The sequence below is a fragment of the Episyrphus balteatus genome, chromosome 1, assembly GCF_945859705.1.
Source record: "Episyrphus balteatus chromosome 1, idEpiBalt1.1, whole genome shotgun sequence".
Lineage (NCBI taxonomy): Eukaryota > Metazoa > Arthropoda > Insecta > Diptera > Syrphidae > Episyrphus > Episyrphus balteatus.
The window spans coordinates 114,609,449-114,636,754 of NC_079134.1; the positions used below are offsets into that span (position 1 = coordinate 114,609,449).

The following is a 27,306-nucleotide window of genomic DNA, read 5'->3' on the forward strand; positions in this document are numbered from 1 at the left end:
TATAACTACATTGGCTCAAAAAGTGAAAAAGTACAAAAGTGAAAATTTTCAAATGCATTTTTGTGTAGTTTTTCGGGCTGGAAAATTAAAACTAATGATGCAGAAAGCTTATTTTTTGGTCTAAAAAACAATTTGTATACTCTTTTTCACAAAACAATTGCGCTAGCCAGAAAAAAAATATTTTCACTTTTGTACTTTTTCAAAAAGTGGTGTATGTAGTTAAGCCTTTAAGGCTTAACTACATTGGCTCAAAAAGTGCAAAAGTGAAAATTTTCAAATGCATTTTTGTACAGTTTTTCGGGATGGAAAATTAAAACAAATGATGCAGAAAGCTTATTTTTTGGTCTAAATAACAATTTGTATACTCTTTATCACAAAACAATTGCGCTAGTCAGAAAAAAAATCTTTTCACTTTTGTACTTTTTCAAAAAGTGGTGTATGTAGTTAAGCCTTTAAGGTATAACTACATTCGCTCAAAAAGTGAAAAAGTGAAAAAGTACAAAAGTGAAAATTTTCAAATGCATTTTTGTGTAGTTTTTCGGGCTGGAAAATTAAAACAAATGATGCAGAAAGCTTATTTTTTGGTCTAAAAAACAATTTGTATACTCTTTTTCACAAAACAATTGCGCTAGCCAGAAAAAAAATATTTTCACTTTTGTACTTTTTCAAAAAGTGGTGTATGTAGTTAAGCCTTTAACCCCCATTAAAAATAACAGTTCATCTAGTGAAAAAGATTGTTGGTTTACAAAAAGATTATAAAGATTTTTCTCTTGGATTAAAAAAAAAACATGATTTGGCAAGAAAAACCTTAAAACATGATTTTAGTAAAAAAAAACATGAAAATCACGCAAAATCATGATTTCTGGCAGCCCTGGCTACGGCAGACGTTCGTTAACGAATGGTTGCTATGTGTAAAGGCTTAAACTTCATACACCACTTTTTGAAAAAGTACAAAAGTCAAAATATTTTTTTTTCTGCCTAGCGAAATTGTTTTGTGAAAAAGAGTATAAAAAATTGTTTATTAGACCAAAAAATAAGCTTTCTGCATCATTTGTTTTAATTTTTCAGAACGAAAAACTATACAAAAATGCTTTTGAAAATTTTCACTTTTGTACTTTTTCACTTTTTGAGCCAATGTAGTTAAGGCTTAACTATCATTTTCTAATAATTAAATAGAGACATAAATAGTCAAATCAGATCGTAATCGTGTGCTGTAATTCGACCCCAGGCTTTTAATCGATGTGGATTAAAATAGAATTACATTTTTTTATATTCATATATTTTTCGCTCATATTTGTTTATTTTCCAACTCATAGTCCATTCTGTTACCGGAAAAATTGTCATTTTTTCACTTCTTTGCTAAAAGTGCCCGTTATAGTTTTACTTTTTAGCTTGACATTACTGTAAAAATTAATATTAAATGACACACACACGCCACAATCGGAAGAACAGTTAAATTTGATTTTTAAGATCTTAAAAATTAAAAGGAATTCGACATCAAATATCTGAACTGGTCTAATTGCAGTTCTTTAATATCCGACAGTTTTTGTCCCAAAAATTAAACGAACAAACCTGTTTTTTCTAGCAGCCCGAAACTTTAAGTATGTTCAACGAGGATTTTTCTAGATCAGAACAGGACAGGACAGCACAGTTTCGTGAGAAACGTCAGAACAAGTTAGAACAGTCATTTAAACGTCACTTGTCAAAATAAAAAAAAAAAACAAATTGTTAATTATATGAATTTTTTGTTTATCGTTTCTCGTTTATTTTTTCTATTTTTTTTTGTAATTTTATTGTGAAAAATATAATTATAAATTATTTATTAGTTATAAAAACCACGAGCACCCGAGAAATATTCGTACAATTAAATAAAAAAAAAACAACAAATGACAGCTTTGATTTTGACACTTCTCACGAATCTGTTCTAACCTGATCTGACTCAAAAGCAAGAACAGAAAATCCTGTTCTAAACTGTTCTAGATTTGTCAATGAACAGCAAACTAGAACAGTGCAGCACAGAAAAAACCTCAATGAACAGCAAAAAGCTGTACTTTTCTGCCTAGAACAGTCCAGCACAGCGTCAGTGAACAGAGCTTTTGTTGTTTAGAAAAATTATTAATGAAATAAAAAAATTATTATATTTCGCCATCGACTGAGATTTGTATTTTAATTTGAAAGCGACCGGTGGATTTCAAAATGAGTCATATCAAATAACAGTTCTGAATGTCCGATCGAAAAAACTATTCACGTTTAAATCAAATCGCGCCTAAATCAATGTGAACATCATCGACAAATTTCTTTATTTAATTAGAATTGTTTATGTTTCTGGTGCCTCCTTATGAAATATTTTGTTTAGAATTCAAAATTATTTTGAGCAAAAATTGACTTGAGTGATCACATTGGATAGAAGCGAAAGAAGTAAAGTTTTCAAAAAAAACGAAAACAAAACAGGTAGGCCACTACAAAAATTAGCTTCAAATTTATTTAGAATCAGTTCTGTTCGTCTACTTTTTATCATCGTACTCAGAGTGTCAATAGAGAGTTCAGTTCAGAGAGTTCTCAGCTGATAGCTCACTTTTTTAAAATTTTTTCTTATTAAAACTGCGAACTCCAAATTTTTGAACCAAACTTGTCTAATTCGTTTGTCCACCCAAAATTTTCGTTTGTCCACCCTTCAAAAAAATTTTATAGCAGATTCTTTTTTTTTATAGGAAGTCTGAAAAATGAAAAATCGTCTAAACGTTCAAATTTTTGAGATAGAAGTATAAAACCAACTGCAATCGTTTGTCCACCTCGAGTTCTATATATGTACATACCAAATTTTTTCGTTTTTCAACGAGATATTCAAAAAACAAATTTTTCGCTGCAAAATTGAAATTCCCCTTAAATCCAAACTGCTGTCGTTTGTCCACCTCGGGTTCTTTACGTATACAAAAAATCCTTCTGTTTAGGTGATTTTCAAAAAGATTTTTACTATAGCAACTCTCATAGGTACAAAATATGATTTTTTCTAAAATACCCAAAAATTATTTTTTTTTTTTCAAAAATTCAAACGGCCATCGTTTGTTTATTTCGAGAAATGGATATATACCAAAAATCATCGTTTGTCCACCCTACATTTAGAAGATATTTAAAAAACAAATTTTGAACTGAAAAATCGTTACCAACGAAGTTTACCACAGTGAAAATTTCAAAATACCTAACCAAAAATTACTTTTTTTTTTAAATTCAAACGGCAGTCCACCTCGAGAAATGGATTCAAACTTAAAATCATCGTTTGTCCACCCTATGTTAAGAAGTTATTAAAAAAACAAATTAAATTAGTTTACTAGTTTAGTCCAGCCACGTAAAAAACGCATTCGATTAAAGAATAATAATAGCATCGAATTTTGAAATCTAAATTTGTACCATATTAGTTAAATTTTTGAAAAAAATAGATTCGAAATTTTTGCTTGCAAATTTTTTTTTAAACTTTACTTTGAAAAACAAACAAAATTAAAGAACCTGGTTATTGGCTTTACAAAAATGTATAACGTGATTTTGATTTTTAATGATTTTTTTTTCCAAATTAAGTCAAGTTTTTAGAAAATCGCCGCTCTCGGTTAAACGAAGGGGAATAGACCCCCTTTCCCATACGATTTTTTTCTGGCCTCGACCCAACCTACACGTTCTATCTTTATGGCACATTTCTTCAGAATCACCCTGAATTTAAAAATAAACAATTAAAATACAAAAAAATATTAATTAAATTAAGAAATAAAAATAAATATAAAAACATATAGTTAAACATTTAGGTTAATCTAGTGATGAAAGTGCTAGGTTTTTTTAATAAGATTTAGGCTCTTATGCAAAAAGAATGGGCTTAAGCTCTATCTCACTTTCCAGTATACATTTTTTAGAGATCTATCTAAAGAAAATGAGATAGATCTCAAGAAAATGTACTGAAAAGTGAGATAAGAACTTAAGCTCATTTTTATTGCATACGTCCTTTAGTGCTAGAATTTTTGGAAAACTTTTTTTTTTGGGGGATCTTATGGGACTTTGAATTTTTCAGTACAAAATTTGTTTTTTGAATATCTCTTAAAAGTAGGGTGGACAAACGATGATTTTTGGTTTGTATCCATTTCTCGAGGTGGACAAACGGTTGTTGTTTGAATTAAAAAAAAAAAATATGTTTAGGAATTTTAGGGAATTTGAAATTTTCAATAGGAACACTGTGGTGTATGCGTAACTTTTTTTGGGAATTTTGAAAATTGGTTTTTTGAATATCTCCTAATCGTAGGGTTGAAAAACGATAAAATTTGGTATGTATATAGAAATGGAGATGGGCAAACTTGCGGTTGGTTGCAAACGTCCATCTCAAAATCTGAGCGTTTTAGACGATTTTTCATTTTTCAGAATTTGCAAAAAAAAACATTTTTGAAAGGTGGACAAACGAAAATTTTTGAAAATTTTTCTTCTCCTCTATATTTTAGGGTAATTACTTTAAGCACCCGTGCTTTTTGGTTTCGCAACTGTTTGATTTCAAAATAAAACGCTTAGGAAAATGTTTGTATGATTTTAAAACCAATAAAAATGCAATATGTTACCCAAATTAATCTTTTCAATAGTATATCATTTCAATATATGAAAAATTAAAAAAAAAATTAATAAGACCTCTCGTTTATACAAATAGGTACATCAGGTGCGTTCGTATATTGAATGCGGAATATGTATCTTTATTCTCTCGCGTTTCTGGTTGTTGTGGCCATACCTATGAAATTGTGTACTAGTACACAATAGTGATGAGGTTCAATTTCAGATATATATCATTTCTCTTTGTTTTTCTGAATGGGTGCCTATATGAAGTTATGTATCTATTAAACAAATATTTTTGACTAAGACAAAATTGTATACATTTTGAATCTAATTTAATTGATCATCATGAATCGATTTCACTCTTCTGTGCTCCGGAAAAATTTCACTTGAAATTTCAAAGTATAATGCAAATCAAGACCCCAAAATCTAAATTCGAATCATTAACTTAAATACTCATAGTCTCAGATTTCTATTAATAAAAGAAACTTGCATATAATCTGCATGGACCTAAAAACCTGTTATATTTAATCAACAAGTTTCCCTTAGTATGTGACCCATAAATACCTTTTTTATAAAGCAAAATAATAATATTCAATATATTAATTCATCAACGGTCAAAGCTCCGTCTTAAAAAATCAAGTTTTTTTTCGAAGTCGAAGATAAGAATATGATTAAATAAAACAAAAATTAAAAAAAAAAAGCCGGCACAAGTTTATTGACCTTACTTTTCAGACAAAAATTAACTTAAATTAGAATATAAACTAAGCATAAATATGTAAAATAAAATGAAAAGTGGATCTTGTAATTTTGCATCAAAATACTTTATACTAAACAACTAAGTTTAAGAATTTCAGGCCTTTGACTATACTGCCGAAGTGATGAGTGATGTCTTTAAACTGTATACCATCAACTTCATCTGATTGAAGGCTACAAGGGTATTCAGCTCCAAAAGCATTTGTTTGCCAAGTGAGCCTAACTCTATATTCTGCATCAGGTGAAAGAACAACAGCGTCATCCCAAACAATGTTTAGATCGCAATTATATCTGGTGTGTTCTTTGTCCACAATATGCTGCAGAATCACTCGTTCGTTGCCGGTTTCATTGTTCACTGCCATTTTTGCTCGTATCTCAATCTGTAGATTTTCTCTGTATTCGTTTGAACTTACAGTGGCATCGTCAGCCACTCCTCTTGAAAGTGGCTTCAAACGACTTTTTATTATCAGTCCTAATAGGGATATAAATCTGTCAGATCTCAATGTCATATTCCATTCGAAATCCTCCGAATCGATTTTAAAAGGACGACACGCCTTGTAGTAACTTCTCTCGACTGTGTTAGACAGTTTTTTGATTCGAACACAGATTTCTTCGTAACCAGTTTTCAACTTAGACAAATCCAGTTGAAGATCCTCAGTAATCAACTCACAATCATTTTGCTTCAACCCAAGATACTCGCATTCGTGATGGCACCATTCAAAGACGAACCATATCAACGATTTTAAATCCTTATTGTGGGATATAATTGCCTTGACACAGTCTTTTGTTATATGGAAATAGTTGTTCTTTAGATATGTCATAAACTGAACATCATTAAGACAGCAATGAGTGAGGAAGTGTGTGCAGATCTGTATGAGAGGTTTTAAATTTATGCAAAAACTTAATTCCAGTGCAGGCAAAATGTTATCAAACCGTAGCTTTTGTTTGACTGCATTCAAACATCCAACAATGAGGTCATTCAAAAGATATTTCTCTGCTCCATAATACAACTCTAAAACATCCTCAATAGAGTCGCTATCAAGGTCTAAACGAGCTGTGTAGACATAGAAGATGAGTTTTTGAAAAATTTTCGGGTTCATGTCACAAATTTCAATGGCATCCTTTTCACGCATAGAACCAAAGAACATTGCATCGAATACTGGACTGGCAGCTGATAGAACTAGTTTATGACATCGGAAAATAGAAGTACCGACTAAAAATACACAATCAGAGTGATTCTCTGATAAGAGAAGTTTTTCATATCGAGAACTAAGCGAAGCCATCGCAGGAGTGTTGAAGGTGTTGATCCGTTGATAAAGTTCTATTGACATCTAAATAAAAAAGAGAAATGAATAAAGATAGTCGATTAATTGCTGAATTTACCCAATTCTTTTATTGTTAGATATTCATAGTTATAATTAATTTGAATCCACATACATATAGATAACTTAGATTTATTAATATGCTTAACTATTCAATGCATGCATGTGAATGTAAGGGGTTACCCGATATTGCTGTATTTTTTACAAACTATCAGCCAGTAGTCGTCAAATAATTTGACTAGTGATGAGTACCCTGATCTAATAATATTTTTATTTATTAGCAGTTCAAACTTCAAACATGCAGAACATTCGGGTTTTCCCAAAAATGTTTACAATCAATTCGACGTAGATTAGCTATCGCTATGGACAGGTTGAACAACGTTAGGAACAAAGTTGGGAAAGTTTAGGGTCTCTGATTGGCTTAGTGTCGATGAAATGAGAATGAGAAAGTTAGCTAAAAAAAATATCTTGAACTCTTTTTACTAAATTTCCGTTCAGAAGATCTGGAACCCCCTCTCTCCTCACTGAACTTTCAGTCAATCAATCACAGAAGTAAGCATACAGCCCTAACTTTTCAGCAGAACAGATTTTTGATAAAGAATTTAAATGTGTCATTATTTCATCAGTTATAAGCTTCATAATATTTAAAAAGAAAAAATTATTCAAATGAACGAAACTAAAACTGACCCAAAACTTATGATGTTTTCGATTGGTAAATTAATTGGGCTTTCGTTTGGTACAAAAATCAGTTTATTTTTTGATTGAGATCTCGTCACGTGAGTTCTTATTTGTCCTATAGACCATTTATGCCGAAAATGAGTTATAGATGCCATCTGTTATTTTCGACCACGCGCTTTCGATTGCTGCAATCAGATTCGTCCTATTTCTTTTAGTTTTCGAGATAAAAAAAAAAATAATTTGGTCCTATAGACCAAATTTTTTCGATGAATTTTATGCTTATTTGTCCTATATACGTTTTTGTATGCAGTAGGACAAATACTGGCTTTAAATGTCCTATATCCAATGAAGTCATATTTTTCACACAAAATGAATAACGTCGTCATAATAGCTCCTCCTAGGAAGAGGCGAAATAGTCAAATTTTGAAGTCATTGCATTGCCAAAAGTATCGTTGCTTAATGCTAAGGTAACCATCTCTAATGAAAAAATTAAGGACATCATCCATATCGTCCCGTTTCTGCGTGAACCATGTATCTACACAGCAAATTTTGTTCAGTTCTTAAAAGAAATATACATTTTTTTTGAAATTACAAATGTGAATTGAACAAAAGGAAATGAAGTTATATTCAGGACATATTGATTGAGTTGTCTCTAAACTAAAACCCTTGTATAATATTTTCATTTATTTTTTTAAACTCAAATAAAGAATGGGCAGGTTCAGAAACGTTAGGGCCTTAATATTTAGGTAGTTTCTCGCTCTCTGATTGGTAAACTGTCAAAAAAAATCCTTCCAATTTAGGTAATTTTATTGGAAAGCTGATTGGAAAGTTAGGCAAGAAAATTTTACCTAAACATTTAGGAAAGTTTTTTTTGTCAACATGACAGCTGATTATTTTTAATTAATTAATTACGTTAGCAAAATTAATGTCGTTTTCGATTGGAATCACTCAAGGATTCACTCATTCTGAAATCCAATAAAACAGTTTGAATTGCTTCCACTCAATTCTATTTTTTTGTGTTTGTGTTTGTTTTTCTGTGAAATTTAAAATGTCAAAAATGGCATAAGACTTGAAAAATAATTAATATGTGAAGAAAATAGTACCTAATATTCAACAAATTAATCGGGAATTCGTTTTGCAAAATATTTTAAAAGCTTAATTTATTTGTTTGAAAATAAATAAACAGATTAATTTCAGAAAACGAAAAAAAAAATTAATGAAAAATAATAATAAACAATGATTGAGTGTATCTTTGACATGTGAGTATTCATGTATTAGTGCTTCTTGATTTGATTCTGATTTGAAATCGAGAAGAGAATTTCTCTTCTGAGAAGCGTTCTGGCTGTCATTTTCATGCCAATAAAACGGTTTCAGAAGTCTTCTGAATGATTCCGGACGCTTCCGGAGAGCCAATCGAAAACGACATAAATCTATTTGTTTGAAAAACGATTAAAAAGTGCTTTATCGGTTATAATTAATATTATTTATTTTTTAAATCAAAAGTGAAATTTGGTGTCTGCCCCATGCGATCTGTAAAAATGGGCACGTTCAGGAAATATTAGGGACTAGATATTTAGGTAACGACATTTTCTGAACGGAAATTTAATTAAATTGACTAAATTAGTTTGGATAAGTCATTACTGTCAAATTTGGAAATTTACTTGAGAATTTTAAAGATTGCATGGGGCAGACACCAAATTTCACTTCACTTTAATAAATAAATAATATTAATTATAACCGATAATGCACTTTTTACTCGTTTTTCACATAAATTAAATTCAATTCTGCTACCGAAATTCTGTAATTAAAAACAATCAGCTGTCATGTTGACAAAAAAAACTTTCCTAATTTTTTAGGTAAAAATTTCTTGCCTAACTTTCCAGTCAGCTTTCCAATAAAATTACCTAAATTGGAAGGATGTGCAGATTGCTTTATGTATAGTTGGGAAAATATCTAATCTTTTAAAAAACATACAAATCTCTGTGATTAGGTTAAAAAAAATAAGCAAACCACCACTTTAAAAATTAAAAACGCTCTCCTGAAAAGTTAAGTTTTGGGTTTACAGGACAAATAAGAACTCACGTGACGATCTGTCAAAAAACTGATTTTTACAATTTTTGTCTTCGTTTGGCCAAAAAAAATTTTTTTATTTTTTATCTTATGCCGTTTTCTTTCACTCTATTAAGGAGTATTCTAAATTTTTACTCCTTTTTCTTGAGTGATAGAACATAATGAGAGTAATTTTTTTTCAAAAAACATACAAATCTCTGTGATTAGGCTAAAAAAAAAATAAGCAAACCACCATTTTAAAGTTTAAAAACGCTCTCCTGAAAAGTTAAGTTTAAGTATTTTGATTTCAATTATTTAAATATACATAAATCAAAAGGAAGATTTTGAAAAAAAAAATAATTTTTGGTCTTTTAAAAAAATTTGGATTTTTTTTGTTTTGTTTTGAAATGATTTTTTCTAAAAATAATAAATGAAATTAAATTGCATACTCTTGTTTGAAGCTTAATTTGATTTAAGATGCTGTTTTCTTCTTTTGAAAAACGAATTTTATTTCTATATAAAATATCTTAAAAGTTTTTTGCAGTTTGAACTCAAGAGCATGTTATTTTTTATGTTTGTTGTCAATTTGTGAGAAATTTACGTCGTCATAGTGGCACAAAAACGTAACTATTTTAAACGCTTTTGGTATAGATATTCAATTTGTGTATTAAATTTTGTAACAAATTTTAATGATAAGATTTTTTGGAAATATTTGGCCTTTCTATAGTTGCAATTTTTTTCAATGGAGGGAAATTTTTAAAATACAAAAAAAAATCTGCAAACAAAATCTTACTCCCTCAGAATAACCTATTTGAAATACGTTTTTGTTTTTCTAAGCTCTAAGGCGACCTTCTATGCTACTGCTTTAAGGGGAGGTGGGACCACCACACAAACGACTCAAAGTTAGTTTTCACATTTGTAAAGATAATTGAATGAAATAAATTTTATTATTCAATTAATAAAACAAGGCTTAAAATATTATAATTTCTAAATTTGAGCAATTGTAACTAAGAGGGTGTAAGAACCCATCATTAAGGTCGTTATTTTAGTACGACCTATTTGTTTTTGTGTTTCTTAGCCAGAATAAAAATTTATTTTTTTTTTAATTCTATTTTGGAAAGAGATTGAATCAAAAAAATTGTTTTTTATAGAAAAAAATTAATCGGAACTAATGCTATTTTTCTTGACCTTGCAATGCTTGAACAGGTGTAACTTCTGCATATATCAATATAATTCATCAAAAGAAATAAGAAGCGCAACTCAAATATTGATACCTTGATTTTTATTTTTACTTTTTTTCAGAAATAATAACTTAACTATTTTTTTTAATACATAGTAAAATTTTAGTTTTTCATTTTCTTTTTTTTCCCTCAAAAACTAAGATTTTTTCTTGAAACAAATCAAAGTACTTTTTTAGCTTTAGTTACTTTAATATTAAGTATGCATTTGTAAATAATTTTACGTAAGTTCATTTACATAGCTTATAAATCCTCAAATAGAATATTACAAAAAGCTTATTCTTAACCTTACACTTTTTATCACCACTGTAGATACTTAAAAATATGAAAACAAAAAATGCAAACACTAGAAAAAAAAAACATTTTATACAAATAACCTTAGTGCCGATATTATTATTTGTTATTGTTTTGTTACAAAATCATTACCATGTATTTCTAGCTGCTCCTTACGATTATATTTAATTCGTTCAGTTGATTCAATGATGCTGATGTTTGTTTGTAGGCTGCTCACTCGTTTTTTTTATTTATTATAATTCAATATGAGTCTTACTTTATTTCATTGAATAGGTAATTAGTTGTATTTTTAGATTCTATATCACAGCGCGCTTTTTAATTTGTATTGTTAAACAGGTTGGAGACTATAAATCATCACAAAAAACTTCGTTTTTTTTTTAAATCTTAAAGACTGATAGATAGTAAGTTTATCTAGTCGATAAATCTCGCGTCTTTAGACGATTCATTGAGTCGAGCGTTTCTTTAGTTTTGATGTGCAGAGTGGGGTAAATATACAAAGAGTTTTTAAAGTTTCATTGCGTATTTAGCTATTTGAGTGTAGCAAAACATTAACTCGATATGTTTATGAATTTGATTTAATACTTTGTTTCATAAAGTTATCTATGAGAAGAAGTTTTTATTCAGTCACAAGCAGTTCTATACCAGTTCTTGTCCAAGCGACGAAGCAACACCGACTGATTTCAGTCTTTAGAACCAATTGAATTTGTTCCATGACTGGATGTTGCCTGGCAATTGGCATCATCACTCAGTAGAAACAAGCGATAGTGTGTGCTCTGCGACTGCGAATTCATTGTTTGCAGGTTACCAAAGTTCTAAGAAAGAGTATGTAAAGAGTAATGAGCATTCGAGTTGCCCAGCATCGATGAAGCTAATAGATTGAAAACCTTGGTTATAATGATTTAGGTTTCCAGGGCCACTGAGAAATTAAGAGTACAGAGGGCCCATTATGTTCGGGCCCTCATGGAAGAAAAAAAAACTCTTTTGGTTTGGAGGTTTATGAGTTTTGACCTTATAATACTGAGTTCAAAAGTCTCCCAGTTTTCTTTGTTGTCGAACACCATTACGGAGAGTTTAAATTTTTTTCTCCGTATGTATGTACATATCGACCGTCGTAAGTCGTTTTTACAAGTTTTTCAGAAATCAAAAAACAATATGTTGTGTTTCTTGTTTTTGTATGGGATCTATCAATACGAGCTTTTGAATTTCGTCATCCTGAAAAATGTCCAAAACAACATTGTTTAACTGAATATACCAAAAGATAGCTCTGAATTTTCTGAATTGTTTGCATTAATAATATTTTTTTCGAATTTTTCGACCTACGAGGTAATGAACTTTAACCGTCGATATGTAAAATGTAAGGTGGACAAATCGAATTGTATTTACATTATAAATTAGTACAGTGTATTTATGATGTTCAATTTATTATTCCTATCTTCGTGACGCAGCAGAGTTGAAACAATTTTCGTTTGCTCATTCAATAGAGATTTGGCTGAATATCAAAACCCTAATTTTTCGCATTCGTGAAATTCACCTTTTGGCCGCCATTTGGATTTTAGTTTTTTATTAAATATCTCGACTTCTCTTAATCCTAGTTAAAAGTTGATAATACAAAAAACTTAGACAATTAAATTTTGCGTCTTTTATGTTAAGAAGTATTTATTTATTTATTCATCTACGGATATAAATCTTACAGATTACTTACAATTTTGATATAAAAATGAAGTAAGAACCCTTTTTAATATTCGAAATATTAAAAAAGTTACAAGCTAATAAATTAATTAGATAATTTAGATAGCAAAAAATTGTTTATCAAAAAATTAATTAATTCTACGAAAGGCGACCATTAATAGACAAAAAATGAAAGTGAACGGTTTGGAAATAAAATCAGTTAACTTAAATATTTAAACTTTTTACTTTTAATTTCATATTAGTATAATTTTTTTATATTCCTTTAATTTTAAAAATATGAGGAGTTTTTGTAAAAAAACCATTAGGTTCGACTATATTGCCGGTAGATGCGCATTTCTGTTCAAAATTTAAATATGTAAGTTGCTTAAAAATACTCGAATCATTAATAGCTGTGTTTTATTTTCCTCGTGATCCGGATTAGATCATTAATTTATTTGCGAAACAATAACAAAACAAAATCCTGCTTTTGTTGTAAAGCTAATAAAAACAATGATCTGATCTGGATCATGAGGAAAATAAAACACGGGTAATATTAACTTATGTATATATTTAAATATGTAGTTTTAATACAAATTAAAAAAAAATTAAAAAATCCGTTATTAAAAATATTAAGAAAAAATTATTTTTTGGCTGTTTAGGGAATTTGAAAAGGTAGCGATTTCTTTTTGTGAATTTGTGTGTGTCCAAGTGACCGATGACAAACAAAAGAATATTCAAAACTTCATTGTAAGAACAAAACAACGTAAAATTTGTTTATTTTGTTCCCTAAAAAGAATTTAAATTTCACAATTAAACAAAAATTGGCTATGATTCTTTGTTTCTTTACAAAAATCTATTTGGTTTTACGTTTTGCATTTGTCAAAATTGTAGTGTGTGTGAATCTGTGTAAATCCGTCTCAAAAATTAGATTTAAAGAGGATCGATTTTTCGGAAAAAAGTAGCGAGTTTTTTTCATTGGAATTCATTTAAGTAAAAGTAGCGACTGCAGATTAAAATTTTGGTTTTTTCGAGTTATAAATATTTATTTATTTTTATAAATGCCCCCCTCTGCCCTACTTGTAATAAAACCGTTTTCTTGCATTCTCTTTCACGTAAGTGACCTAATCGATTTCTTCACAAATATTTATATGGAAGTGTTTAAATATAATAGGTATAAAATTTTTAATTTTGGAAACACCCATTTTTGGATTAAAGAAAACTTGAAAATCTTAGAGGATATAATATATGGAGTGCTTGTTCCTATACCTAATACATTGTAACGCCATATGCATGAATAGGGGTCGCTGCCTTCGTTTTTCAGTGCGAGTTCGGCTCCGCAGCTGTAAATAAACACGCTTGTTGGTGACAGCCATCAAATGAAAATAAAATGGAGGCATGCACTCATCGAAAAACTTAAAGAAACTAGAGCCCTCTTTAAAAGCTCACGGAACTAACAGCACAAGCACTCCATATATTATATGCTCTAAGTTGAAAATAGATGATTTTTTTTTTTGAAATTTCGCTCTTATGTTTCAAATAAAAACATTTCCTTAGGATAGCATACCTTTTTTTTAATGTGTTAAAATTTTGGTAACTATCCAAATTAAAAGGGTGTTCTTTAGAGAAGAATGAAAAGTTAGATTTTATGGCTTAAATTTAACTTCGGAGCAATGATTGATTGAGCATGATTCAAGCGTGTTTGCCAACCTGAAAAAAAAATGCATTAAAAGATTTGTTTTTCTATATCTCAACAGTCAACATTAAAAAATAGCCTCAAATCATGCACAACATAATTGCATTAGGTAGGTGCCTACTACAAAATAAAACTTTATTTATAAAATCGAACTTTTAATTGTCGAAAAAAGCACGTTTTCACCTTGGATATTATTTGTATTAACGCTTTTTGTTCTTCGTTAAAGTATATACTGCAACGCAGGTTTTGCTTTTATTCATCTTTTCTTAAAAAAGATTACAATATATTTTTTCCATTTCGCATTATAAAATACTTTAAAATAATCTGTCATATGACCATATCTCCTATTCATGCACATTGAAAAAAAAAACAATAAATAAATACAAAATAGAGCACGTATACGCCACAGTGCATGTGGACAACTTTCAAATAATATAAACTAAAACTTTGACCTAGGTGCCAACATATCCAAATTGGGGGCAACAATTGAAAAAAAATCTTAATCTTTTCTGTCGTCAGTGTTAATTAATATAAATTTAAAGACAAAATCCTTTCATCAATCCAGAATCAAATATCTAAAAATAATTCCTCAGCCTTAAGAGCGGTGGTCCCGTCACATAAACGGCTGAACGCGTTGCAACGTTTATAAATTGGTGGATCACTTTCGCATTTGTAAAGATAATCGAATGAAATAAATGTTATTATTTAGTTAATAAACAAGGCTTAGTATATTTGATCTTACAATTTCTAAATTTGAGCAATTGTAATTTAGAGAGCATAAAAAGCGACAATTTTGGTCGTTGTTTTAGTACCACCTATTTATTTTGTGTTTTGTTTCTTACTCCGACTAAAAATTTTATTTTTCTTAATACTATTTTGGATTGAGATTGAATCAATCTTAGGAGTAAAGCTATTATGCTATTTTTCTTGACCTTGCAATGTTTGGACAGGTGTTACTTCTGCATACATCAATATAATTCATCAAAATAAACAGTTTTAAGAAGCTCAACTCAAATATTACGACCTTGATTTTTTTCAAAAAAAAAATCTTTGTTTTTGAGAATTTAAGGGAAAAAGAAGTAAAATGAAGAACAAAATTTTACTTTGTAAAAAAAAATATTTAAATTATGATTTCTGAAAAAGTAAATATAAAAACTCTTTTTTGAATATTTTTCTTTGTTTGATACCTTAAAAACTTAATATTTTTTTATTTAGAAGATCAAATATTTTAAGCCTTGTTTATTAACTGAATAATAAAATTTATTTCATTCGATTTTCTTTACAAATGCGAGTTATCCACCAATTTATAAACGTTGCAACGCGTTGAGCCGTTTATGTGACGGGACACCCCCTCTTAAGGGATATTTTGGCTAACGAATACATAATCCTGTAAAACTACGATGGCGCTAAAACTCGTTCATAGCTGTTGTTTTTTCCACCTTCACTTTTATATACAGGGTGATTCAGGATTAATGTACCAAAAAGCTAGAGCGTGTAGGTAGGATCGACAAGATAAAAATCGTATAGGAGGGGGGGGGGCTATTCTCCCTCGTTTAGCGGGGAGGGGCAATTTAAAAAATTGACTTATTCTGGTTATACCTACAATATCGTGCTATACCTTTGTGTAAAGTCAAAAACCTAGTCTTTTAAAAATTTGTTTAAATTAAGCCATTTTATTGCATAGTTTTTGAAAAATAATTTTTTTAAATCAAAGTTTTGAAAAAAAAATTCGAAAAAAAATTTCAATCAAATTTTTTCAAAATTTTTTGAAATTAAGTACTAATTTAATTTTTAAAATTCGATGCTCTTATTTGTTTTTAAACAAAAACTGAAAACTGGATCCAAAAATATCTTGTCATTTTCGAGAAATTAAGAAAAAACCAAAACCCCTCTCCAATAAAATTTTTATCTTGTATCGACCCAACCTACACGCTCTAGCTTTTTGGCACATTACTCCTGAATCACATGAATATTATAATTATTCTTTTTTCACAAATTTTTTATTTTTCAGATCTCAACGCCAGTATGTATTCAAATCAAAAAGTTTTGTTGCTTCTAATTTTCATTCTTCGTTACCTAATTGATAAAGACAACCAAGAGTTCATCAAGTTTGAGTCTCATATTCTCAACGATATAGAAAGTTGTCCCAAGTGTTTCGCAAACCAATCAAGTTTTTGTAAACGAGTCCAACTGGAGTACGAATTTGATGAAAATCTTACAAATAACCTCAACATACTCTTTGGGGTGCGACAAAACCGAGTTTTAAATGATAAAAACAACGCTAGTAAAAAAGTTTTTGCAAAGTATTTAGCAAAAAATTTCGATTTTAGTCATTATAAAGAACATAAGAACGAAATGGAATTAGTGAAAAAACTTTCACAACGATTCTTTAATGAAACTCGATTGGAGGGCATGCAATACTGTCCCGAATCAACAGTGAAAAGGTTCCTTGATGTTTTTACAAAAAACCATACTGAACTTAAGATTTGGATGCATATGAATGTTAATATTCAACCAATAATATTGCCTTACATGCATTCATTAGGATTTCCTGTGCCTGAAACGTACGCCACTTGTGGTTTTACAATATTTCAATCTGTAGATGGAGTTCCTCTGACTGATCTGTATTCAAGTGACTTCATAATCAAGCTTCAAATAGCAAGGCAGTTGCTTGTAGGAGCATTGAAGTTTTCCGAAGGATTCAATGGGTTTCGAATATACATAACTGATCTTAATAAAGATAACGTCGTTTACAATCTCCTGGAAAATAAGATCTCATTCGTAGACTTGGATACAATATTTATTGTAGATGGTCAGCAAAATTCAAAGTCAATTCATAAGCATAAGTTTTTAGAGTGTTATGATTGTTTTGCGTTTTCACCATCGGAAATTTGCTCCAGTGGCCAAAGTGATGTGAATATATTTTCCGTATGCCAGTTACTTCGTGAAAATTTATTACAGGATCGCACAAAAGGGTTCCTATATCCGATACCGGACGAATTTTCCCAACTTGAACAAATGCTTTTTGAATGTGTATATTGCATGGATGGAACATGTGAAAACAGGTACCGAATAGCCGTTGAAATGATAAAAAATATTGAAGAAATAATTAAAAATTTTAAATAAATTAAATAGTTTTTTTTTTTACTGAATAGCAAAGTCAGCGTTGCTGACAGATTTCGGATTACCTGAGTCTAGGTCTTTCGGATGAGTTTTAATCAGATTAATTTTATCAAAAAAAAAATTAAAGGATAGGGGGGCAGTTTAGAACAGGGGTATCTTTGGACAAAGCCAAAAAAAGAATTAAAACGAATAGTTTTTGATACTCCAGTGCAATTTTATAGTGAAAATTTTTTTTTTTTTTGACAGCAACAAGGGGCAAAATTGGACATGCTTAATCTTCGATCTTACATTTTAATTCAAATTCTACATCAAAAATATGCTGTCGACTCTTAAATTAGAAAATGAACTTTAAAAAACAGTTAAGTTTTATTTTAAGTAACGTATTGTTCTTGAATAGTTTAGTTAGAAATTAAAGTCAGCGTTTTTTAAGGCATGCCCAAAATTGCCCTAGGGGTTGATATAAGGGAAATCCTACTGCAAAGAAGAAAATATGACCACCTTAAAACTAACAGATTGCCCTATTGAGCCGTATGCATAAAAGGTAGCATATGCTTTTACTAGTAAATTTTAATAGTATTTACTACTTTCCATATGCATAAAAAACATAGTAAATGCTGGAAAGGTAGTATTTACTAGAAGAATAGTATTTACTAGTTTTGGATGAATTTTTATAGTAAATACTGGTTTTGGTATGCATAAAAAACTAGTACGAACTTTTACTTTCTAGTATTTACTGCTAATTTTTCAAGTTTCTAAATACCAACTTGAACATTTACTAGTAAAAACTTTCTTATGTTAAATGCCGACATCATCAGTCGCGACTTTACTTTCAAAGCAATCGGTTTGCAGAGGATTTATTTCGAATATAAAAATGGCAGCTTTTTTCAATTTAAGATCTGAAAAAATTTATAAATAGCGAAGAACGCCGGCGAATAATAATTTTAAAATGCTCTACCGTTTTGAGAAAGATAACGTTGAGTGGCTAAGCGAATATTTTATGGGTAAGATATTTTATTTGCAATTAATTGAATCTGATAAATTTATTTATCCTTTTTACAAAAAAAAATCTCAAGGTTCTCAATCTGAGAGAAGGGGAGGAGCAACATGAAGGAAATTATGTGTACTAAAATTAAAATGCTTTTTTCGCCATTTGTCCTATGCGTATAAAACTCCTTAACCGCCTTAGACTCCAATTGTTATTATCAACAAATTGGTTACAAAAGAAGAAAATTTTAGAACGTTAAAAATACAGAACAAAAAAAAGCAACAGCATTTATATAGGTATCTAGTATATACTATTACTTTCAGATGAATTAGTAGTATTTACTGGGATGAATCCAGTATTTACTGCTAGTTTGTACTAGCTAGTAGAAACTAAGGTTTATGCATACCGAATGTAGTAAATACTATTAGTTTCAGCTTCTACTAGTAGTACTAGTATTTACTATGAACCTTTTACTACTAGTAATTACTTTTTTTTATGCATATGCCTCATTGTTTTATTGTCTATATGATTTATAAGGAAATCTCATTAAAATCAACGATTAAGAAGTTTCTTTTAAGGAGATTTCTTATTATTTTTATAGAGAAAATCTTCTTAAAATTTGAGTTCATTTCATTTTTTTCTTCAACTTGGAACTAGAATAAAAGTCGCGATCAATAAAATTTGTATAGCAGGTTGGTTCAGGTGGTAAGGTGTGCGACTAATGATTTAAAGTCTTCAGTTCGGCCTGCCGCCTGGTCGTGTTTTTTTTTTTTGCAAAACCTTATAAGTGCAGATTTTATAACAATAAGGAAAACTCGATTGTTTTAATTAGGTTTCCTTCTTGGGTGAAAACCATAGAGAAATCATATTGTTTTTGTTCTATTTTATGTGGTCTATTTATCTCTGTGTGCGGGTAGCTTTGCCATAAAACACAACTATTATAAACATTTAACAATTTAATAGAGCTACTCGCCTGGCTAGGAAACACCGCAGTCGGGAAAAGTGGTAATTTTGTATTTAAAAGAAAAAGAGTAATGGGTGGGATAGGGATTTATTGCAATGTATAAGAAAAAAACGCTTAAACTTAGTTCTTTTTAGGGAAAATATCCGTTTTCTTGATTTAGATATCAATGAAAATTTGTGCACCTAAAAGTAGTCCAGTAGTTTTTGTAATTTTTAACACCAATCTGCGAAAAAAGGTCACAAAAATCAGTTTTTTGCAAATATCTCGCGACCTATTGCTCGGAGGTCATCAGAGGTATTTATAAACATACTCACATACGAAAAAATACACCTTTTTGGTTTATTTGGACTAATGGCTCCCCACACTATGATACTCCATTTACATTTAAAAATACATATACAGTCAATTATTCACACATGCGAAAAACTTATCCAATATTTGTTGAACTAGGAGTGCCAGCGGACATCTAATAACGATAACCAATGTTATAAATATTTGACAAATAAAAACCAAACAAAAAAAAAACAAGTATATAGCATTGAAATACTTCTATTTTTAATTTTTAATATTTTTAACAATACAATCAATTACATGAGCTGTGAGCAATAAGGATAAACCTACTATAAATTGATTCTAAATATACATATTTCATAATACAAATTTGTAAAAATTTAAACTGAAAAATATGAAAAAAAAAAACACCAAATAATGTGTAAATAAAAAATTACAACGTTGTATGATAGTAAAAAGTTCAATTTCATGGTTTCCTTATTTCTTAAATCTATTGATTAAAAAGAATAATTTTTGCGTTTTTTTTTTAATTCTAAAAATTTATATTTTGTTTATGTTTAATTTTTTTATAGAAATACCTAAACATTGCGTCTTAATAGAAAGTATAAATGTACAAATTGTCATTTGAATAAAAACGGGAAAAAAATTTGCCATATTTAACTTAAACAAAATTTTAATGGATACAAACTAAAACGCCCAATTTTTTACTTAACTCTATAAAATAAAATTTTTAAATTAATATATATGTAAGTAAGTATAAATAAAATGGAAACTTCTAAAAATCTGCATTTTTCTTTTTGTTTCGCTTGCGTTTTTTATCACCACCATGAACGCCGCGTTTTTTAGCGATACAGACACGACAATACCAATCCTCGTTGTCATCGGGAGCTACCAATATACCAACACAGACCCAATGATACCATGCATCGCAACCATCACAACCGATCATTGGAGACCCATCATCTACTTTGCCACACGCCGGACATATCCACACCCGGTTGCCTTCAGCGTCCTTGGTCGATGTATCAACATACGAAGTTGGACGATTAGCTTCCGACATCAATGATACAGGCAACGAATGTTTACTTGAAGAAGAAGTATGTTGACTATTACTTGACGAACTATTGTGGAAAGCTGAGCTCGCTGCATTGTTACTTCCAGGAGATTTGGTACTAGGTTGTGGCAATCCAAGTCCACCCAAAATCGTCGCTGATGCAGGAAGCATAAAAGTCGAAGGCCCACCACTATTGCTATCAATGTCTATCACCGAATCATTGAGGATATTTAAAGAAGCGGATAGAGAAGGAGTGTGATGAAATGCTCCAGTGCCTGCCCCGGAAACCAAATTACCAACACTGCCTCCTAGGTCTTCAATTCCTGTCTTGTGTTTTGGTGGCCGGGTAACTAATGGTGATATTCTGGCCAATTCTGGTGATTGCTCCCGTTCGGAAATATTAAATCCTCCACTACTCATTAGAGACGATTTCGATCCAGCTTTGAGTGATGTTGGCGATTGTACTGATTGACCTAGTTTTAATGTAATTTTTGGAATAACTGACGAAGCTTCTGTGGACGAGCCAGCTCCATCCCCTCCAGCTGATGTGAATTTCACTACTCCACCTGGTGCTGCTCCCTCGCCACCATCGACTCGTTCTTTGTCTTCTTTACATTTCTTCTTGTCCTTTTTCAATTTTTTCAATTTCTCTTTATCCTTCTTTTCTTCTTTGCGTTTTTCTTTTTCCGATTTCTCGCTTTTCACAATCTTTTCCATGTTTTTTTCTTTATTTTTGTTCTTATCCTTTTTGTCTTTTTTCTTTTTAATTTTAGTTTCTTTCAGCAATTTCTTCATTTTTTTATGATCTTTCCGCTTTTCCGGAGACGATTCATAATCCATAGCTACATTTCCAGATGAATTGGCCGAGTCGTCATTTTTCTTACCAGATTCCGAGCTCATATCCATAGCTTCACTTCCCGATCCCAATTCTAATCGAACTGGATTTTTTAATTCAGTTATTGTCGCCCCTCCACTTGGAGAAGATTGTTTCTTTCCTTGTTTGTTAATTTTCTTAACCTTCTTATGCTCTTTTGTCCGACGCTCCGCCGATATAGATCGATCAATCTCTCCCAAAACATTCACATCAGTATTGTTAGTCGGTGTTGGTTGATTATTTCTTGACTGTCGATATAGACCCGATGGAATGCCGGTTAAGGGCACCGCAGGACGATTTGCAAACGACTGCGTCGAGTGCTGATTTCTTATCTCGTCCTGAACCGAATCATCCGATGAAACTTCAATAGTTTCTGAATTTTTAAGAGCATTCATCGACATTGGTGAAGTGTGATCATCTGACTTCTTGCGAATAACACCAACATGTCCCGGTGACAACAAGGACATAGGTTCATTTGTGTTGTGCAAAACTTGTCCACCACTGCCGCGAGGTGAAATTGTCTTTGATTTGGACGAACCTGCACCCGGTGAGAGTTCTAATTTCATAGTATCCGGCACCAAAGGAGCAACTTTGCTATAACTCCCTTCAGGAGCCATTGGCAATGGTGCAGCATTTGTTTTATCATCTTTGAAAAACGACCGAATCGAGTGATTCAAAGGTGGAAAACCCATTAGGGGAGGCATAAATAAACCGTTATTATGCATATTAGGCAGCTGAGAAAATAGATTGTGTGATGGAATCAGACCAGGACGAGCTGGAAATGGGTAGAAAGGAAACATCGGCATACCGTCCATACCAGGAATGCCATTTGGCATATTCTGAGTTGAGTATGGCGATGGACTTCTTCCCACCGCACTCGGTTGATTTGTCTGATGACTGTTATATTGATGAATTCCTTGTTGCATACCTTGTTTATTTTGATCTTTCATTTGTTTTTGCTTTTTTCGTTCTTTTTTCGCTCGCATTGCCGAATCAACATCGTGCGGCATCGAACCAGGCGAAAATGATGGCGAACTCGAACGACCTCCACTCGACGATTTGCCAGGCAATGACGTACTATTACTAGTTGGCAATGGTGGAGCAGGCTGCAAAACCGTATTCATCATCATCAATTTTTGATTTATTGTTCCGAATTCCTCTTTTGTTGGAGCCATATTTCGTCCACTAGACATCGATGATGATGACTTGCTATGATTATGCATGAAACCCGATTCCTTGCCCATTTTCGACTTCTTTCGCTCTTTTTTCATTTTTAAACTAACTCCACCATCAATGGGGAATGTACTTGCTATGCCCAATGGGATATTGGCTATATTGTCAATTGAATTATGAGATAAATTCAACGGTTCCATAAGATTCGAAGTCGAATGATGTCCGAAGAAAGATTTCTTCATCTTTTTCGGCTTTTTCGTATTCAAACCGAGAATTTTTGGTTGATTTTTACTACCAGGCTTTCGACCACGTTTTTTAGGCTTCTGAATCATAAGATCACCTCGCTGCATTAGAACAGCACTTCCCTCGGGAATTCCATTACCATCATCAACTGAAATGACCGAATTAAAGTCACCCGATTGTTGTGACGATGATGGAGGAGGAGCATAAACATGTCGTCCCGAGCCTGATGGTGGAGCTGGAGTTATTGTTGTACCCGAGGGTAGACTTATAACCTGAGAATCACCGAATATTGTCGTGTTTCCTCCTCCAGATGGACCAGTAACTGGTTTAATTTCTGGATGTTGTTGAATTTGACCTTCGCCCCGTTCTTTCCTGCCCGATGATGATATCTTTTTAAATATATTCAATTTACTTCGATCTGGTTCGTTGTTTAGCTTAATCTCATCACTATGCAATAATGAAGAAGGTGGAGCTACTGAAGTGTTATGAACAATTGCTGGCATTGGTGGAATAACTTTCAGATCCTGCGACCCCACCAACGACGATGGTGCCTGTGGTGGATAAATTCCCTTCGAATGGGGAAAAACTTGTGTACCAAAAGTGGGAGTAGCAACTTCTGGCTCTGGGACAGCCGGTAGATCTTCTGGGATTGAAACTGGTGGTGGTAATTCTTTTTTAGGTTTGATTTTATCAACAATTTCTTGTGGTGGCATTAGACTTTTATCCAAATTACCACGAAATACTTGAGAAGTTCCACTTAAAGCAGCTTCAGTTTGCTTCTGAATAGATTGTTGACGAATTTGCTTCTGTTTAAGCTTAAATTGCTTCTTCAGATGCTTATCCTGTGAACCATGACCCAGACTATTATGATTTTTGCTCTTCATACTAGAAATACTACTTCCAGAGCCATTTTTGGCCATGGACTTTTGAAGCATTTTAAATCGTTTACGTTGAGCTTTATCAGTAATAGCATTGGGTGATGTTCCTAATGTATTTGGTGGCATACTACTTAAAGCCTTTTTCTTCATTTTTTTCTTTTTATCAGAATTTTGATTGGTTTTTATAGATTTTGGTGGGAAATCCTGATCATGATTTGGATTTGGTTTAGGTGAATGAGAGGAATTTGTGTTCAATGAATTGGCACCAGTTTCAGAGTTACCCAAAGATTGAGTAGGCTGAAATGGTGGTGTTGAAGGTGGAGCATCCAGACCAAAATACTTCTCGACAATGTCGGGAATGAAACTTTCTGGAGTTTTGCCTTCGATTGCAGGCGAAATGAAGCCACCCGAAGTCATCATTACACTGCTAATTTCTCTAGTTGCACTGCTAGGAAAAGTAGACTTTGATGATATATCTAAAGGGAGTTGATTAGAGTTGTTCGTTTCGCCAGGTGTTGGCTTGGTATCATTTAAATCTACAGGCAGTTTTTTGTCTATTTCCTCCCCAGATTCATGGGATATGGAACCAAGACTTGTATTTATTTGTCCTGGATTAGGCGATGCCAATACTATATTTGATTTGTCTTCTTCGTCTTCATTATCTCGCAGAATTGGCGGCAAATGTTCGTATATATGAACTGGCCGTGTGAGAACTTCTTTGCTGCCAGGTTTAAGGAAATTCAGATTGGAGGATTTTGTAGCTGGTAGCTGTGGTATTTCGATATTACAACTAACTGGTTGGACATGATTAATGTATTCCAATAAATCGCCAACGCTAATGTTGAGGGATTGCAGAGAAAGTGCAACATCATCTAGATTGGCTTCGGTACGATTGAATAATTCAACATGTTGATGGAGATCTCTGGCGAATTCTTGGAGGAATTTTTGTAAACTATCAACAAGCAGTTCGAGTGGAATGGATTGAAAGGAATTGTATCCAATTGTTTGGCATATTTGTGCCACTGATACACGAAGTACTTTTCGGATGTAGATATCCATTTTTTGCTGTATTGTTATTTACCTTGAGTATAAATAAAATATTTGAGGTAAATTATGGGAATCATTAATACAGATTTTATAAATACTTTTTTTTTTTTTTGTATAATTTACACTTATTATTGATTTGTTGTTGGAAATATTTATTAAACAAATAGAAGAATAACACTTTTTTTTTCTTAGCTCAATAATAAAAAAAAAAAGATGAGTAAAAATAATTATACAGAAAATTTTTTTGGTGACAGCGATGGCTGTCAAAATGATGCAGTTCACGAGCGACAACTGAATGTGAAAATTTGTACTAAAATCTGTATTACCGACATGAGAAAAAATAATTAATGGTACGTTTTCATCGATAAAATTGGGTAAACAAAAATTTATAAATGCTTGAAAAGTGCAAAAGTGAACATTTTCAAACGTAATTTTGAAGTTATATCTTTTTTTTAGGGCGTTGGAGTATGAAAATTTACTTTTTGAAGACTGGTAAGCAGATCCGATCTAAATTTTAGATCAAATACAAATTATTGATAAGATGCACCTTATCGATAATTTGTATGGGATGCATCTTATCGATAACTTGTATGGAAATTTTACCTCGGCTTAAAGCCTGGTACGCTGCTCGCGCTAAATTTTAGCTCCCATACAAATTATCGAAAATTTTTATCTGAGCTAAAATGGATCCCATACAAACTATCGATAACTTGTATGGGAATTTTATCTCGGCTAAAATTCCCATACAAGTTATCGATAACTTGTATGGGATCCATTTTATCTCGGCTAAAATGTTTCGATAATTTGTATAGGAGCTAAAATTTAGCGCGAGCAGCGTACCAGGCTTTAAAATCAAAAAATCGAAACCAATCAAAAAAGAAAATTCTTTTTGTTTTTTTAAGCCTGGTACGCTGCTCGCGCTAAACTTTAGCTCCCATACAAATTATCGAAAAATTTTATCTGAGCTAAAATGGATCCCATACAAATTATCGATAACTTGTATGGGAATTTTAGCTGAGATAAAATTCCCATACAAGTTATCGATAACTTGTATGGGATCCATTTTATCTCGGCTAAAAATTTTCGATAATTTGTATGGGAGCTAAAATTTAGCGCGAGCAGCGTACCAGGCTTTAAGCCTGGTACGCTGCTCGCGCTAAATTTTAGCCGAGATAAAATTCCCATACAAGTTATCGATAATTTGTATGGGATCCATTTTAGCTCGGATAAAATTTTTCGATAATTTGTATGGGAGCTGAAATTTAGCGCGAGCAGCATACCAGGCTTTAAGCCTGGTACGCTGCTCGCGCTAAATTTTAGCTCCCATACAAATTATCGAAAATTTTTATCTGAGCTAAAATGGATCCCATACAAATTATCGATAACTTGTATGGGAATTTTATCTCAGCTAAAATTTAGCGCGAGCAGCGTACCAGGCTTTAGTTGTTATTTTAAGCCTGGTACGCTGCTCGCGCTAAATTTTAGCCGAGATAAAATTCCCATACAAGTTATCGATAATTTGTATGGGATTTTTAAGCTCAGATAAAATTTTTCGATAATTTGTATGGGAGCTAAAATTTAGATCGAGCAGCGTACCAGGCTTAAAAGTTCAAAAGAATCTGAAATGTAACTTTGTAATAACTTTACCAATGCTGAAATGTTAGTTGGGTAGGTCTGCTTCTAAAGCCTGGTACGCTGATCGCGCTAAATTTTAGCTCCCATACAAATTATCGAAAATTTTTATCTGAGCTAAAATGGATCCCATACAAATTATCGATAACTTGTATGGGAATTTTATCTCGGCTAAAATTTAGCGCGAGCAGCGTACCAGGCTTAAACGAAGACGCAAACCGCAGAAATTATCTTCGAATTAAAGCCTGGTACGCTGCTCGCGCTAAATTTTAGCCGAGATAAAACTCCCATACAAGTTATCGATAATTTGTATGGGATCCATTTTAGCTCAGATAAAAATTTTCGATAATTTGTATGGGAGCTAAAATTTAGCGCGAGCAGCGTACCAGGCTTAAGCCTGGTACGCTGCTCGCGCTAAATTTTAGCTGAGATAAAATTCCCATACAAGTTATCGATAACTTGTATGGGATCCATTTTATCTCGGCTAAAAATTTTCGATAATTTGTATGGGAGCTAAAATTTAGCGCGAGCAGCGTACCAGGCTTTAAGTAGTATTTTTTTGAAGACGCAAATTTGATACAGCTATTTTCTTTTATTTTCTCTTGTCATTCCTCTCTGGTCATTCCTTTTTCGATTTATTTTCTGGCATGTTTTCTGCTTCAACTCGGTCGTGTACTAGTTCGGCTCAGTTTTCTCGGAATAGAGATTTTCACCACAGCAATACATAGCAATCGGCTCCGCGGTGACGGTGATTATATAATTTGCAAAC

The 27,306-nt window shown here is 31.7% G+C and overlaps 3 protein-coding genes across 3 annotated transcripts; 1 reads left to right on the forward strand and 2 right to left on the reverse strand.

The window, feature by feature from the left end:
• The first annotated feature begins 1,789 nt into the window (after window positions 1-1,789).
• On the forward strand, window positions 1,790-17,405 carry LOC129906567 (uncharacterized). Its single transcript, XM_055982376.1, has 2 exons — window positions 1,790-2,451; window positions 16,285-17,405. Exon 2 carries the CDS (start codon window positions 16,299-16,301, stop codon window positions 17,397-17,399), a length of 1,101 nt encoding a protein of 366 aa, XP_055838351.1. The 5' UTR covers window positions 1,790-2,451; window positions 16,285-16,298; the 3' UTR covers window positions 17,400-17,405.
• Window positions 5,285-12,211, reverse strand: LOC129906564 (uncharacterized). Its single transcript, XM_055982373.1, has 2 exons — window positions 11,045-12,211; window positions 5,285-6,662 (listed from the first exon to the last, which is right to left on the reverse strand). The coding sequence occupies exons 1-2, from the start codon at window positions 11,045-11,047 to the stop codon at window positions 5,406-5,408; spliced, it is 1,260 nt and encodes a 419-aa protein (XP_055838348.1). The 5' UTR covers window positions 11,048-12,211; the 3' UTR covers window positions 5,285-5,405.
• Window positions 17,406-20,062: 2,657 nt separating the features above from the next.
• On the reverse strand, window positions 20,063-24,973 carry LOC129906548 (uncharacterized). Its single transcript, XM_055982352.1, has one exon. It carries the CDS (start codon window positions 24,915-24,917, stop codon window positions 20,412-20,414), a length of 4,506 nt encoding a protein of 1,501 aa, XP_055838327.1. The 5' UTR covers window positions 24,918-24,973; the 3' UTR covers window positions 20,063-20,411.
• Between the last annotated feature and the right edge of the window lie 2,333 nt (window positions 24,974-27,306).